This window comes from Leucoraja erinacea, chromosome 12 (assembly GCF_028641065.1).
Source record: "Leucoraja erinacea ecotype New England chromosome 12, Leri_hhj_1, whole genome shotgun sequence".
Taxonomy (NCBI): domain Eukaryota; kingdom Metazoa; phylum Chordata; class Chondrichthyes; order Rajiformes; family Rajidae; genus Leucoraja; species Leucoraja erinaceus.
The window spans coordinates 41,453,874-41,471,294 of NC_073388.1; the positions used below are offsets into that span (position 1 = coordinate 41,453,874).

Below are 17,421 nucleotides of genomic sequence, written 5' to 3' on the forward strand. Positions count from 1 at the left end.
GAAAGGTCCTGACCCAAACTGGCGTCTATCCATGTGCTCTCGAGAAGCTGCCTGACCAGCTGAGTGACTCCAGCACTTTTTATCTTTTTCAAATATCTATAAAGAGCTTTCCCATCAGTCTATGTATTTCTAGCTGAATTTATCTCCTATTCTTATTTTTTTCCTTCCTTGTTTATCATGTTTCCTGACCCGCAGAATATTCACTGAGTGTTACTCATGGAATATATATGCATTATGTAGAGTTAACCTGTGGGTAAAAGGGCTTAATTTGATTTGCAATTTGTAGTGAGCAAATGTGTTCAAAATGTAAATCATTCCTTTTCCACTGATGACAGCTCACTTCAGTTAAAAGTATGTGTTCTTTTAAGATTTGCCAAGTATCACAGTGTATTTGCTGTCTCCATTAATACTATCTGTATGCATGTACGAATTTCCTTCAGAGTTCACGGCAGCTTGCCTCGCGCTTCCATGAGCAGTTCATAGTACGAGAAGACCTCATGGGCCTTGCAATCGGTACGCATGGAGCCAACATTCAACAGGCAAGGAAAGTGTCAGGTGTTACTGCTATTGAGCTGGATGAAGAGACTTGCACTTTCCACATCTACGGTGAGGTGGGTTCTTTTAGAATATATTTTAAAATAAGCCTGTTTAATGTTAATAATATGGATGTAGCTGAGTTTTTCCAAGTTGGTTTCAATTAAAGAAAAATGCAGATATATTAGAGTTTCTTGGTTTTATGAACCTATATTGAAACTATATTGTCCAGTGTGTAGAAAGGAACTGCAGATAGACACAAAGTACTGGAGTAAATCAGCGGGTCAGGAAGCATCTCTGGAGAAAAAGGATGGGTGACTTTTCGGGTCGAGGCCTTTATTCTGGCTGCTATGTTGTCCAGTGTTCAGATGAAAGGTGTAAAAGTTTGGAAGCTAATAGGGTAGAAACTGAAAGACCATGTTCTCTGCTAAAGAATGATCAGATGAGGATTAGAGGAAATTATCACTGGAGATGGTGAAACTTTAGAATTCTGTATAGCAGGATACTTTGTCATTATTTAAAAACTATGAGAGCAGTGAAGTTTTATTCAAACTATATATCCAACTCTGGCTTTTCTAATTAGGCTGTGGGCTGAGCACCAAAAATATGTCCAGATATCAACTTTCGTAACCCATGTCTCGGAGCTACATGAAATTTTGCACTGATTTAGATAAAATATTATTGAGAAGGAAGTCATAACGCGTCAGTGCCAAAAGTTGCACATTAATTAATTAAACTAATTAGAAAAAGAGTTCGAAAAAGTAAGCGCCGTCTAGTGTCCAATGCCCATATTACACCATGGGGAGCCTATTTCCGTGTTGCAGTCTATTTAAACCATATATTATACCATATGTGTGTATGTATATTTGAGGACAATTTTTTGTAAATTTATGATGCACAAGGGAATCGAGAAGCATCTACAAGTCTACATGAAGTGTGATTTATCGAGTCCGAATATTAAGTAATGATTGCATTCCTACTTATTAAGGCATATTATTGATTTCTTCACTGTTTACTCGAACGCCAGAGGTTGCAGGAGGACTTTAGTTTTAGAGATACAGCGTGGAAACAGGCCTTCGGCCCACCGAGTCCGTGCTGACCAGCAATCCCCATATACTAGCACTACCCTACACCCTAGGGCCAATTTACAATTTTTACCGAAGCCAATTAACATACAAACCTGTACGTCTTTGGAGTGTGGGAGGAAACCAGAACACCGGAAAAACCCACGTGGCGACGGGGAGAACATACAAACTCCATATAGACAGCACCCAGTCAGGATCGAACCCGGGCCTCTGGCGGTGTAAAGCAATAACTCTGCTACTTCTTCACCGTGCTGCCCTGATAGAAGTATGTAAAATTATGAGCGACATAGATAGGGTAGATGGTCAGAACCTTTTACCCAGGCTGGAAAAATTAAGTACCAATGGGCATAGTCTCTCCATAAGGTGAGGGGCAAAGTTTAAACAAGATATGTAGGCAACTTTTTTTACACAGAGGGTGAGTGCCTGGAAAGTGCTGCCAGGGTTGGTGGTTGTGGCTGATGCAATAGTGGCATTTAAGAGGCTTTTTTGATGGCCATATGGATATGCAGGGAATGGAGGGATATGCATTATGTGCAGGTACATAAGAGCAGTGGCGGACCTACATTTTTGGGGCCCTGAAGCTTGAACTGTAATGGGGGCCCCTTCGCAATCAGCAACGAGGTCTGGCTAACCACTATTATACTTAAGAGCTGCCCAAAATCTGCAATAAGAATTGGGCAAATATCTTGCTACTGATATATAATCCTTACATTTTAGTACAGGTGCACATCCTTTTATCCGAAAGCCTTGGGACGAGACACTTGTCGGATTTCGGACATTTTCGGATTTCCGAATGGAAGATTTTTAGCGTAGATTAGGTAGGTAGCGCGGGCGGTTTGAAAAGTCTGGAGCGGCTGCCTCCTCCCTGGAGACCGGGGAATCATTGTAAATTATTGCATAAATGTTAGTCAGTTAGTTTGGAGGGATTTTATGTGGGTGGGGGTGGGGTGAAGGGGGAAACTTTAATTCTTAGTTCCCTACCTGGGCGGGGAGCGGGCAATGCCTTACCGGGTCGCCGTGCAGTAAGCTCCGCAGCGCTGTGGCCGCCAACTCCCAGCTGAGGGCTGCGGGTGGCCCCGGTTGGAGCTCCCACCCCTGCAACTCTACTCCTGGCTGCGCGGCGCTCCAAATCCAGCGCGGCCCGCGACCGGACGCCCGCAGCCCCAGCTCCGCGATGTTGGGAGTCGGCGGCGTTGCAGCGCTGGGATACCAGCGGGGAGCGGGCAATGCCTTGCAGGCTCGCCGTGCGGTAAGCTCCGGAGCGCCGCGCAGCCAGGGGTAGAGTTGCCGCGGCCGGATGCCCGCAGCCCCAGCTGGGAGTTGGCGGCCACAGCGTGCGGAGCTTACTGCATGGCGACCCGGTAAGGCATTGACCGCTCCCCGCCTCTCCGACCAGGTAGGGGACTAAGAATTAAAGTTTCCCCCCCCCCCTTCACATAAAAGCCCTCCAAAATAACTGACTAACATTTAAGCAATGATTTACAGATGTTTAAGTGTCTCCCCGGTCTCCGGGGAGGAGGCAGCCGCTACAGTAATATAGACCTGGGTTGACCGTGGGTCGTTTCGGGTCAAGTTTGGCGCCAAACGCGAGCTTTGGTGTGCAGATGACATCCTGGTAAAAATGGCCGGTTTTCGGAGTTTTTCGGTTTCCGGAACTCCGGATAAAAGGTTGTGCACCTGTACTAATTTCTAACAACTATTAATAATCATGAATACTAATTAATACTAATTATTGTTAACTGGATCAACTAAAAATTAACTAAAAGTATGAAATATAAGTAAAATGTGATTCAGATGTTTTATTAATACAAATTTATAGAGGTTCTCTCTGATATTTTTGATTTTGATTATTCTTTGACAAATTTTTATGTTATACGAGACTAACATTTCAATTTGAGACTAATAATCATATCATTAATGGAATAACCATTATTTCCTTCCCCCCCTCCATAAATTGTTTTAATTGAATTTGAAACTTTTCTTTTAAGGAAAGTATGGAGCTAGTAATTTTTTTTTACCAAAAGCTACGGAAGTCCTCAGATGCTTAGCCACATTAGTGTGGCTATCACTAACTGCACTAATCGTAGTTGTAGTTTTTTTCTTTCTCAACCTTTTACACGTTACTAATACCATTTTTTCTTACCTTTTCTATCTTGTATTATATTATATTTTGTATCTGGAATGGAATTACATATTTTATTTAGGGAGATGTGTTCGGATGGAAAACAGACGAGACTTAAAATTCATCTACCTGATGTTCGAGTATAAGGTAGGGTTGAGTGTGCTGAGCCATCTGCTCTAACATAGACCACTCTAATCACAAGATGCAAGAAGTGAATAGGAAAATTGGGGGGTGAAGGAATTAAATGCTGTAGCTGCAATGTTAACGGAATTAATGAACCTATCAAGAAAGGCAAAGTGTTAGCTCATTTAAAATCATTGAAAACAGATATAATATTTCTCCAGGAAAAACATCTTAAAAAGGAAGCACAACATAGATTGAAAGCAAAATGGATTGCTAAAGCGTACCACTCCTCATTCTCACATAAATCTAGAGGGGTTGCAATATTAATTCGTAAAGGTATACCCTTTAAACATATATCAACGATAGAAGATATTGAAGGCAGATATATTGTAATATATTACAACAAAATAATCGGTGGAGACTTAAATTGCACATTGGATGTTTATTTGGATAGATCATCAACTCAAAGAAAACTAAAATCTCAATCAAGTGAATTTCTAAACTCATATATTAATACTACCAACGTTAAGGATGTTTGGAGAATTCAAAACCCATCGGGTCGAGAATATTCATTTTACTCACCAGTGCATAAAACTTACTCAAGGATAGACTTTTTTTAGTAGACTCAAAACTTATCCCATTTACCTATAACACGCAATGTCATAATATCATAATCTCAGACCATGCTCCACTAACATATATGATTAAACTAAACGGAATGGCCGAGACAGTCACAATGGAGACTTAATCCCCGAATCTTAAAAGAAAAGTTATGTAATGAATACCTCGTAAAACAGATTAATATGTTTTTGAGGCTAATGATAGCCATGAAACCTCTGCTTCCCTTCTTTGAGAAACATTTAAAGCATTTGTGCGAGGAGCATTAATCTCTTCCCAATCATTTCTTAACAAAGAGAATAGGGCCAAACAACAGAAATTGGAAATGGAAATAAGGCAATTAGACATAGAAAATCCAGCAGCACCATCCATGATAAAACACAATAAAATTGCAGTACTGAAATATAAGTTAAACAAGATATACTCAGACCAAGTTATAAAACTTTATCAACATACAAAAACTATTAACGCGACAACTTCGTAAACTGGACGGGGAAAAAACAATTTACAAAATTAGAACAGACAAGGGAGAAACATTAACACTGCCTAAAGATATTAATGATAGATTTTTACAATACTATCAAAAATTGTACTCGTCTAAAATGACAGAAACATCAGCAGGAATGGAAACATTTCTACAGAAATGTAATCTTGTGGGTTTAGATCAGAAAGAGAGAGAGAGTCACTAGGTGCTGAAATTATGATAAAAGACATCAAAGTCAATTAAATCTTTAAAAAACAGAAAGGCTGCCGGTCCTGATGGTCTAAGTTCTGAATTTTATAAACAAATTTATGAACTGGTTTCACCATGCCTACAGACACTGTACAAATATGCTTACACTCAACAGAAACTCCCAGAAACTCTAAATGAATCTACAATCATACTCATACCAAAAACGGATATGGATCTTGAAGACCCAGGTTCATATAGAGCAATAGCCCTCTTAAATACTGATCAGAAAATATTAACTAAAATTCTATCTCATAGATTGAGCTTAGTGATTAACAAATTAATACACCCCGACCAAACAGGTTTTATTCCAAAACATTTTATAACATTTTATAATCTGAGAAGACTATTCAATATTATATACTCCAATAGAATTCCTAATGTAGATCTAGCAATTATTTTGTTAGATGCTGAAAAAGCATTTGACCAGGTAGAATGGCCATATTTATTTTCAGTGATGGAAACATTTCAATTGGGAGAGAAGTACTGTACATGGGTTAAATTGTTATACTCTAATCCAACAGCTAGAATATTGACAAACCAAATGTTATCAACTAAATTTAATCTCTCTAGAGGTTGTAGACAAGGATGTTCACTGTCCCCACTATTATTTGCTCTTGCAATTGAACCATTAGCAGAAAGCGTTAGAACCCATCCAGGAATATACGGATACAACACAAGTGAAACAAGGAATAACATTTCTTTATATGCAGATGATGTACTAATATATATTACAAAGTTAGAAACTAGTATTCCAAATCTATTAAATTTAATAACTCAATTTGGTCAGTTTTCATAATATAGAATTAAAATAAAAGTGAAATCATGCCAACAACAAAACTCAATTTACATACATTATAACAATCCCCTTTTAAAATAGTTAAATATAAACTTAAATACTTAGGAATCTACGTAACTAAGACATATACCTCTTTATTTAAACTAAATTTTCCACCCTTACTGAATAAACTACACAAAAATATTCAATACTGGAAAACACTTCCCATTTCAATGCTTGGTAGAATTAATGCTATAAAAATGATCTTACCGCAACTACTGTACCTATTTCAATTAATCCCGATATATATCCCAAAACGTTTTTCAAAAAAGTCGATTCCATTGTTACAAGTTTTATTTGGGATTATAAGAATCATAGAATAAGTAAAAAACATTTATGTAAGTCAAAGATAAATGGAGGTTTGGCTTTGCCAAATTTCTTGTTTTAGTTCTGGGCAGTCCATATTAAAAACATGAATTTCTGGCTGGAAGAAATGGATCAACAACCAGATTGGTTAAGGATGGAAAATTGGTTTTGAAATTGTTCCGATTATATTTGCTCCCACAAAACTGCACAAAAAAACCCATAAGGAAAACCCCATAATACATAGTGGAATGCAAATTTGGAAACAATTTTTTTTAAAAAGCTTTAAAATTGAATAATATACCACTATGACTTCCCATTGTAAATAATCCTTTATTCAAGCCATCTTTATTGGATAAGGGTTTCGCACAATGGAAAAATCATGGATTTAAAAAGATTGGACATCTTTATGGGGAAAGGCACTTTTCTTTCATTTCAAGAGTTACAACAGAATCATGGACTGCACTCAAATAATTTCTTCAGATATCTACAAATTAGAGATTATGTTAAATCTAATACACAAGTCTACAGGACTAGGGAACCAGAAATCCTTGATGAATGTTTGAACAAGCATCCTAACACTGAAAAATTAATAGCTTATATTTATAACACCCTCCTAAACAGCGAGGTACCACCGATGGAACCATATAGATACACATGGGAAAATGAATTAGGTCATCCTATAACGAAAGATATGTGAGGCAAAAGTTTACAACATATACATCAATGCTCGTTAAATGCCAGACATGCTTTAATACAATTTAAAGTCTTACATAGATTACGCTACTCCAAAATAAAACTAAATAGAATCTTCCCACATATCTCTCCTATTTGTGATAAATGTCTACATCTAGAGGCTAATTTAACACACACATTTGCAAATTGTACAAAAATTAAACATTTCTGGATTGATATTTTTGAAATAATTTCAGAAGTTATTAATACTAAACTGGATCCAGAACAAAGTTTAACACTCACAACAAGCCAAATAAATTTCCTCGACTACAGTATAATAACCGGGAAAAAAATAATATTAAAATTTTGGAAAGGCCCTGTAACCCCCACAATTAAAATGTGGATTGTGGAAATGTCGGAGACCCTATATCTAGAAATTAGACTTGTCTTAATGGACAAACAAGAACTCTGTTAAAATATGGGCTCCATTCATTAATTATCTGAAGGGATAGACTGGCCCCGCACGAAAACCCAACTGAAACTTGAACTCATGAGTAGATAAAAAGTTATACTTTATAATCTACGAACCTATCTCCAATGACGTATTATAAGTAATCCATTCCACCTATTCTGTTTTTTTTATATTTGTAACTTTTTTCTCTCTTTCTCTCTTTTTCTATCTATATAAAAAAAAAACACTAGAAGCAGAAGTAATTGACAATTGAAAATGTTAATAATGTATGACTGATGTATATGAAAAGTTTTTTTACTATAATATGTAACTACATTTTATAATATGTCTACTAATAAAAATATTATTAAAAAAAAACCATACAAACCTGTACGTCTTTGGAGTGTGGGAGGAAACCAGAACACCGAAAAAACCCACATGGCGATGGGGAGAACATACAAACTCCATATAGACAGCACCCAGTCAGGATCGAACCCGGGTCTCTGGCGGTGTAAGGCAATAACTCTGCTGCTTCTTCACCGTGCTGCCCTGACAGAAGTATGTAAAATTATGAGCGACAGATAGGGTAGATGGTCAGAACTTTTTACCCAAGCTTGAAAAATTAAGTACCAATGTGCATAGCCTTTCCATAAGGTGAGGGGCAAAGTTTAAACAAGATATGTGGGCAACTTTTTTACACAGAGGGTGAGTGCCTGGAAAGTGCTGCCAGGGTTGGTGGTTGTGGCTGATGCAATAGTGGCATTTAAGAGGCTTTTTTGATGGGCATATGCATTTGCAGGGAATGGAGGGATATGCATTATGTGCAGGTACATAAGAGCAGTGGCGGACCTACATTTTTGGGGCCCTGAAGCTTGAACTGTTATGGGGGCCCCTTCGCAATCAGCAACGAGGTCTGGCTAACCACTGTTATCTTCTTCAATGGGGTTGTTCCACGACAGATCACCACACATTTTAATTTCTGTCATAAATGTTAATAGTGTTTTAAATTATTTATAATTATATATTAAATATATTTAGAATGAAACATCCTTAATTTGAACATTTTTTCGTTTAAGGCTAGCCTACATGTTACTTTAATAACCTTTTAATTTTTATTTTAACAATTATTTTGTATTGAATTACACTATTAATATTATTATTTAAAAAAAATCTCTTCTCATACAGTAGACCCAACATTTTTAAGCAATGTGGACTAAGCATGATATTCACTTCCAGAAAAAAAAGTTGGAAGTATTGGCCGGGGGGTTCAGGAGGCTGGCTAGGACTTCCGGGGTCAACGTCCCCTGAAGCTCCTGCATTTTCAATATATTGAAAATGATTCTCAAGCTTTCTGCTGGTAGTTTTCATAACAGAAACTTAGAATTTTTCTAGCACATAAGCAGTAAAATAACCTCCAAAAGATATTTCATGAAATAGACAACAGGAGTAGGCCATTCGGCCCATCGAGCCAGCACCGCCATTCACTGTGATCATGGCTGATCATCCACAATCCGTACCCCATTCTACCTTCTTCCCATATCCCTTGACTCTGCTATCTTTAAGAGCTCTATCTCTCTCTTGACAGCCTCCAGAGAATTGGCCTCCATTGCCTTCTGTAGCAGAAAATTCCACAGATTCACAACTCGCTGTGAAAAAATATTTCCTCATCTCTAAATGGCCCACCCTTATTCTTAAACTGTGGCCCCTGGTTCTGGACTCTCCCAGCATTGAAAACATATTTCCTGCCTCTAGTGTGTCCAAACCCTTAATAATCTTATGTTTCAATAAATGGCCTCATACAGCTAAAAAAAATCTTGATAAAAAATATGTTACCTGGAATGTCTCTTTGCCTAGCACTGAGATGAGAAAAAACGTTTTCACCCATAGTTGTGAATTTATGGAATTCTCTGCCACAGAAGGCAGTGGTCTCGTCTCCTCCTCAGCACCTCGGTCTCCATTCCTGAGCTCTGACACCCACTTCTCCTCACCTCACCTACGCTCACTTCCCCTCACCTACACACCTACACCTCGACTAAACCCCTCACCTCGATGATACCTCACTACCAAACTTCTCACACCTAAACCTCACCTCGACTAAACCGTACCTTACTAAACCTCGCCCCTCAAATAAATCTCACAACTCACCTCACACCTTAACCCCTACCTCAATTTAACTAAACCTCCCACCTCACGACTAAACTCCACCACACCTAATCTGCACCTCCCTCCCGCTCCCGCTATTTATAGCCCCCCCGCGCTGTTGGTGGCGTCTTGCGTGATCGGAACGGCCCCAACCGGGGGGGGGGGGGGCCGAGAGCAGCACAGGCGCATTGGCCGAGTGAGCCGATGGGAGGGGCGCACGCGCGTTGAAGTCAAGCCCGAGCCCCGCCCACGGCGGCACAGCCCATCCCCGCCAGAGCGGGAGAGAGGCGGCGATTAGTCGATGCGGGAATTATGTGAGAGGTGGGAGGTTTAGTCGAGGCGAGGTTTAGTGAGTTGAGGTTTAGCGCGAGGCGAAGATATGAATGGATGAGCTTGCTCTGGTGCCTGTGAATAAGATGCTTCTATGATAGATTGTTAAGAGGATCTGATGCGATGCTAATAGATGTTAGGTGATTTGTATTTTGTCATTTTGCGATTGTATTTTGTGTTTCTCTTTGGTCTGTATGTATATTTTGTTATGTCAATAAATGTTGAGTTCAAAAAAAAAAAAAAGTGTGAGGCGAAATTTAGTCGAGACGAGGGGTTTAGTTGAGGTAAAAAATTGGATTAATTTCTAGGAAACAAATAGAAAACAAAACAGGCAGATGGTTAGACAATGGCCAGAGAAGAAAAAAAGTTTCATCATGAGGTAAAGTAGGAAACAATGATCTGGTCTTGCCTGTATAGGTAGAACCTAAAGATTTCAAAGTACTATTTGAAAGCATAGGTAATGTCTAATGAACTGACATGCAATGTCCAAAGCTGTTTGTTCTTTTTCGTGCCAATCAAAATGGCAGAAATATTCACCACGCCTCCCACAACATGTTTGAGAGGGTAATTTTTTATTATAATACTGCTTGTCTTTTTTTGTGCTTTGTACCATTTATATTTTTATTTTATCAATGCAACTAAATTGTCTGAGGAATATTCAGTAGATATACGGGGATAAGAAAAGATAAACAGAAAAATGTTCATTTTAATCACTGGATTAACCTCTAGACATACCTTGTTTGCAATGGTGACATCTTAAAAATCTTGTTATTGAATGTTTTTGACCCAATTTTTCCAGAGTGCAGTTTTGAAACACAGCATAATGCAGCTTTGGGGTGTACTAAATGCACCATTTAAGACTTCATCCCTTGAGGTAGAATATCTGAATATTTTGTGCAAACAGCTTTGAAATTCAATTCCATGTGTCACCCGATTGGATTAAACTTGGTGTGGAATTTTGTATATTCTTCCATTCAGACAATTGTGCTCTTTGTCAATTGAAGTTGCCTATATGGTGAAGCATGATCCTAGCTTGTTGAATTTTATTTAGTGCTTCAGTCTCAAGAATATTTTGCTTCCTTTCAATTCTGTGATGATTAATATATGGGATCTGCAAACTCTAATCCAGATGGGCAGGTATCAGAATCACATAAAAGCAAGTTGGTTGGTTGTTTTGTATTTGTGCTCTTTTTTTTGCCATTAACCATTGGCTTGCATGTGTTCTTACAGGATATGCTCTGTGTCTGGAGCTTTCTCAGAATTTTCTCCCAGGTTTATGACCCAATGATTCCTTGGTGGTGACATTTCTACAAGGAAGTCTTAGTTTAGTTATAGTTTGGAGAGAGAAGTAAAACTGGCCCTTTGGCTCACCATGCCAACCATCGATCAGCTGTTCACACTAGTTCACCTGTTCATACTAGTTCTATGTTACCCCACTTTATCATCCACTCCCTATACATTAGAGGAAATTTACAGAGACTAATTAACCTGCAAAACCCCACGTTTTGGGGTGTGGGAGGAAATGGGCGTAACCAAAGGAAACCCATGCCGTCAAAGGCAGAATATCCAAACCCCACGCAGAAGTCAGCACCCAGGGTCGGGATCAAATCCGAGTCGCTGGCATTGAGAGACAGTAGCTCTACCAGATGCTGCCCTTAAGGCTGGCTTTGAGGCTTTTTTTTCACCTTCCTGAAGATATCCTTTAGCTCAAGAGAGCTTGTCAATTGCTTATTTTGGGAGTTTTGCGTCAGTTCTGAAGACAAAGTGACTTTACATCTCAGCTAGTTAAACAATCAGAATCTTGAGGCTGGAGTTGGTGGCCTGGAAGAGGGTAATGTAATTGATTCACCCGACCTCCCATCGGATTTGGAAGATTTTGGAAACTGAATTTGTGCTTTGATGTGTCTGGACATCTCTGCTGAGAGGGGAGCAATCATTGCTGCTTGTGGATCATGAGCTTGGAGGTGATTTTTGGTCTTGCCATTCAAGCCCTGCTAATGCACTGCAGTGGATGCTGAGGTCCAACAGAAGCATCATATCCTAAAGAAGAGATGGTGGATGGAACAAGTGCAACAGATCGAGCCACCAACATCCATGCAACAGATAATCATCCCTGCACAGATTCATTTGTACAGTTATATGTCTTTGCTGATATAGCTATCGGTGACATCCTTGTTGACCAGGGCCTCGTCAAAGTGATGATTAATTGGAGAGGGAAGCAGTATTGTGTGGTGGGGAGGTTAGTATAAAGCCCATTCCCTTTTACATTTTGCTAAAGGAATCAGGGATGATTTTTGAGTTCTATATAAGATCAAGCATTATCGACATGCTTTATCTCATTGACTAAGGTGGTGTAAGCTTGATTCTGAAGTGGTGGTGATAAGGCTGAACAGTTTCACACCAGCAGAGAGCTTGTTGTGAGATGAGCTTCAAATATTGCAAAGAGGAAGAATGAGAAGAGGGTTAATGCAATGACAGTCTTGTGCTGAGATTTGGTGATGGAACATGACTGATGTCCCAATGTCCCAAAGCTTATCCCCCGAGGAAAACTGTAGAAAGACAGCAAAGGAGAAAGGAAAACTAATTCCAGTGGAGTTCTCCTCCAACCAAAATGCTGAAAACACAGCATTATCATAACCAGCACCTTTTGTCAAGAGAAACAACTATACGGGCTTGTGATCCACTGTTTGGCAGCTAATACTCTTTGAGTACATGGGCATGTCTTGTGCCATGGTGGATGCCAGTGACAGCAAAACCAACCACTGTCAGATCCACGCTGTCGCCTCCATTCACCTGACCCCGAAATAATAATGATGGTGACTGAAATGCTGCAACTGGAAAATCAATATCAAAGTGCTCACCAAAACCATTGTGGTCAATCCACATCTTATGGCTGAAGTGATGGCTTCCAGCCAAAGGCAGGAGTATAATTAGCACCTGTAAATATGCTCTCTACCACAATGCCCAAAGGTGAGCTCGATAGCTAATAAATCGTAAGCATTCTTTGGGTTAGAGGAAAAGACTGAGAAAAGCAGATCTACCATCATCTGAGGCTGAGGTCCAAATAAACTATGGCCCAAGGAAGGGAGGGCAGGTGGAAAGAGTCTAAGAGATCCAGTAACCAACAGTAATGAAAGCAGGTAGACAAAGTTGGAGAAACTCAGCGGGTGAGACAGCATCTATGGAGCGATGGAATGGCTTCGCTCCATAGCTACTGCCTCACCCGCTGAGTTTCTCCAGCTTTTTGTCTACCTTCAATTTTTCCAGCATCCACAGTTCTTTCTTAAATGTAATGAAAGCAGGGATTCATCACTGCTATTAAGCTTTGTGTGCCAAACATGTAATAAAGAGTCAAGAGTAGAAGAGTGCCGAAAAAAGGCAGCCACTAGGATGCATATCGTTCTCAAATTTGGCACTTCCTGGCAATTAATTACCATTTATGCGTAAACCACAATGTGATACAAGTTAGTGACCATGAGAGAATGAACGTTTTTAAATAATTGATGAGCTGTGCCTTAACTAATTTTTTTTTAAACTGCAGATGATAATCTGCAAATATAAAATATAACCAGGAAATGTTATAAATGACCAGGGGGTCAAGCAGCATCCCTGGAAAGAGAAACAAGAGTTAATATTTCAGGTCAAGAATTATTCTTTGAGCCTTCTTTCACACATGTTATCTGACTTTCTGATTGGTTCCAGCAATTTTGTTTTTATTTCTGCCATATGCAATGTGTTGCGTGAATGCTTTGCATAAGCTTCTTACCTAAGCTTTTAACTAAGTGAATGTTTATCCAACTCTGCATGGATTGTCAGTGGATTGACATTTATGTGGAGACGAAGAAAACTTTATTTGCATTTTACAACTAGCCTTTTCAAGAGATTCATAGGCGTAGTCTCCTAGGAAGGTACTAGACAAATTGCTAAACTGATATTCATTTGGCTAAACACCAATGCATTTAAAGCCTTTTGAATGTCTTCTCAGTCTTGGATTTTGTTAACCTGAGGAGTTTATAATTCATATTTGTATGTTGTGTACTTGAACCCAATTCTACATTGATATTTCAACTAAGGATGATTTGCAGCCTGGCAGTCAATTGATCTAATTTAAAGCCTACTATCTTCACCCCACCAAGGCGAGTGGTTTGGAATTATACTATGTGGAAGAAAGAGTAAGGACCCCTCTGTTCTGAATAAACAAAAACATTCTGCATGCGGTCAGACAATTTTATTCTTGGGTTCTTTCGCATTTTTGTGTGTATGCTGTAGAATTAATTTATTTTTCGGATCTCATCTGGGTTTATAAACTTTTATGCTGAAAGAAAGATCATGCCATCATTACCTTGACGTCAGAAATGCCATGGACATCTTTTTTTTTCGGGGGGGGGGGGGGGGGCAAGAGGAAGATGTGTGCTCATGTTCCCCAAAGACCAAACTAGGAACACAGATTTTATTCCACTTAAGAATGACGAACCAGAGTCCAAGAGCACGATTTCAGAATGTTCAGGTGGGGAAATATAATAAACAATTATGGAATGTATCTACGGAATTCACAAGGCTGGAAGATTTGGGCAGGCACAATTTTTGTCAACCTTTTGCGCATGCATGGAATTTACTGAGTACAATTCTTATGAATTGTACTAATATATGGACACCTGGGTGTTTGTGTATATGTATGTATTGTGACGAGTGCTGATTATGAAAAATATTTTTTTTAAAGCAGATACGATGCTAGACTTTATAGATAGACTCATAGAATGGTTATGTTGAATCTCTAAAAGGTTGGTTTAACTTCGTGGATTATTGTGTGATTCTGAAGAGTCGGGCGTGTTTAATTATAATATGTACCATGGTCGGAACAATTAAATTCTTGCTTGCTGCAGTTTTACAGTCGCATTAAACACAACAACAGCACAGCTAAACAACAATTATCAGTTACACTTCGTAAATCAGACCATAATAGTGCAAGCCAAATGAAATTGTGCAACCTTATTCAAAGTCCATGGTAGGATTGTATTTAGGGTTGTGCAGGGTGGTTCAAGATTGTGATGGTTGATAGGAAGAAATTGTTCTTTAACTTAACTAGGTCCAATGGAGAATGCAAATTATTGGATTGTTCTTGCAGGGGGAAAGCATAGACTTGACGGGTCAAATGGCTGCTTTCCGTGCTGTAATCGCTCTAAGGTTCATTCAGTAGACAAAAATAGCAAGTAAATCCAATACAAGTAGGTTTGCAGTTTAGCTTTATACAGGAATAGTATCATTAATGTCATTAATTTAGTTGAAATTAATGTTTTCTCTAGGCGACATTCTTCCTTTAATATCAATCTGATTTATAGGACCAAGAAGCAGTCAAGCAGGCCAGGAATTATCTCGAATTTACAGAAGACTCTGTACAAGTACCGAGGAACCTTGTAGGTAAGACTATCATTTATAAAACAAATATTCATTATTAAGCTTGTATAATCTGATTTGGTGGCTCTTAATATCTATGCAATACATTCCTTTCCAGGAAAGGTAATAGGCAAAAATGGAAAGCTCATACAAGAAATTGTCGACAAATCTGGAGTTGTCCGAGTGAGAATTGAAGGAGATGGCGATAAGAAGATTCCACGGGAAGAGGTATGTTGTGCTATGTTCAATGCCTAATAACACTGCAGCATGTTATTGAGAAAAAATATATCCAAAGCATGTATGATACCCTAGTTCAAATACACTGTGGAATCTGTCCCCTCCAGCAATGAGACAGCAGATATTATTTCCTCAAGGTCCAATACAATTGAAGACTGCTTTTCCTAGTGGTTCAGTATCAAGGACTTCAATGTTGCCCTCTATCCCCAAAGTGGTAAACTAAGCCCATAATTTCTAATACATCAAATCACACTCTTTCCTGAAGAAAGAGGTTACGCCACTTTTTGCCTGCTATCTGCTGTCGGAACTGACATCTTTGTTTATTATTTCCAACATGGTGTTGCATTTGACCCAGGGAAGCTTCATTTACACCTGTGTCATTACCACAACAATATTTTTAATTCCTGCCTTAGTTCATCCATGCTAATGCCCTCATTTTTTTATTTCCTTCTCTCCTGACTTGAAGCAGTGCTGGCTTGAAGGGCCGAATGGCCTCCTCCTGCACCTATTTTCTTTTACTTCACTCTTCTAATGCCTTTCTGGCTGAATCTCTGCATAGAGCTCAGAACTTTTATACAGTTCTGATAAATAGTCATGATCCTAGAATGTTAACATTTTCTTCTGTTCAAATGCTGTATTTTCAGCATTCATTTTTGTGGTTTTAGTTAACATTTTTCTCTAGTCATTGAAAACTCAGTTGCCCAGGTGCGAAAGATCTAAAGGAGCGGGAGTAAGGGAAATTGCCTTCAAACCTGCTCCAGTATTCAAATAGGTCATGGTCAATCTATAGTGTGGAAACAGACCCTTCGGCCCACCAATGCCAACCGGCAATTACCCTGCACATAAACACTATCCTACACACTAGGGACAAATATAATTTACAGAAACCAATTAACCTGTACATCTTTGGAGTGTCGGAAGAAACCCGAGCACCCATGGAACATCCACGTGGTCACAGTAGAATGTAAAAATTCTGTACAGACTTCACCCGTGATCTGGATTAAACCTAGATCTCTGGCACTAGAAGACAGCATCTCTACTGCTGCACCACGGTGCTGGCCTTAATCTCGGCTATACTTTTCTAATAATACAACCCTGGACAAATCAAAAATGTTTTATTTTTTGTCCTTCATTATATTCCATGATTCATCTTCCACAGCTCACTGAAATATATAATTTCAAAGATTTACAGACCCCCTTGTCTCTTTCCCAAGTAAATTACCCCTTTGAAACTCTGTCCTCATGTTATGAAGGAAAACAGCATCTCTCGTGGCAAGTCCTTCAGAACACATTTTCTCAGTGTCTTCTTGTCCTTCTGAACTCCAGTCCAGTGTCAATTTGATCTTTCCTCAACACAGCCAATTAATTACAGGATCCAACTGAGTTAAAATGTTTCACATTTTTTCCAATGGTAGTATATTTAAGCATAGAAACATAGAAAATAGGTGCAGGAGTAGGCCATTCAGCCCTTCGAGCCTGCACCGCCATTCAATATGATCAACTCGGTATCCTGTACCTGCCTTCTCTCCATACCCCCTGATCCCTCGAGCCACAGAGGCCACATCTAACTCCCTCTTAAATATTGCCAATGAACTGGCCTCAACTACTTTCTGTGGCAGAGAATTCCACAGATTTACTACTCTTTGTGTGAAAAAAAAATTATCATCTCGGTCCTAAAAGACTTTCCCCTTATCCTTAAACTGTGACCCTTTGTTCTGGACTTCCTCAACATCAGGAACAATCTTCGTGCATCTAACCTGTCCAACCCCTTAAGAATTTTGTAAGTTTCTATAAGATCCCCCCTCAATCTTCTAAATTCTAGCGAGTACAAGCCGAGTC

General features: G+C 39.1%; 1 protein-coding gene across 3 annotated transcripts in view; it reads left to right on the plus strand.

The window, feature by feature from the left end:
• Positions 1-17,421, plus strand: part of fmr1 (fragile X messenger ribonucleoprotein 1) — a 59,358-nt gene that overhangs the window by 26,752 nt on the left and 15,185 nt on the right. For all 3 annotated transcript variants that reach the window (XM_055643995.1, XM_055643994.1, XM_055643992.1), the window contains exons 8-10: positions 441-611; positions 15,291-15,369; positions 15,464-15,573. In XM_055643995.1, the coding sequence (XP_055499970.1) occupies positions 441-611; positions 15,291-15,369; positions 15,464-15,573 (360 nt within the window). The remainder of the gene's footprint in view (positions 1-440; positions 612-15,290; positions 15,370-15,463; positions 15,574-17,421) is intronic.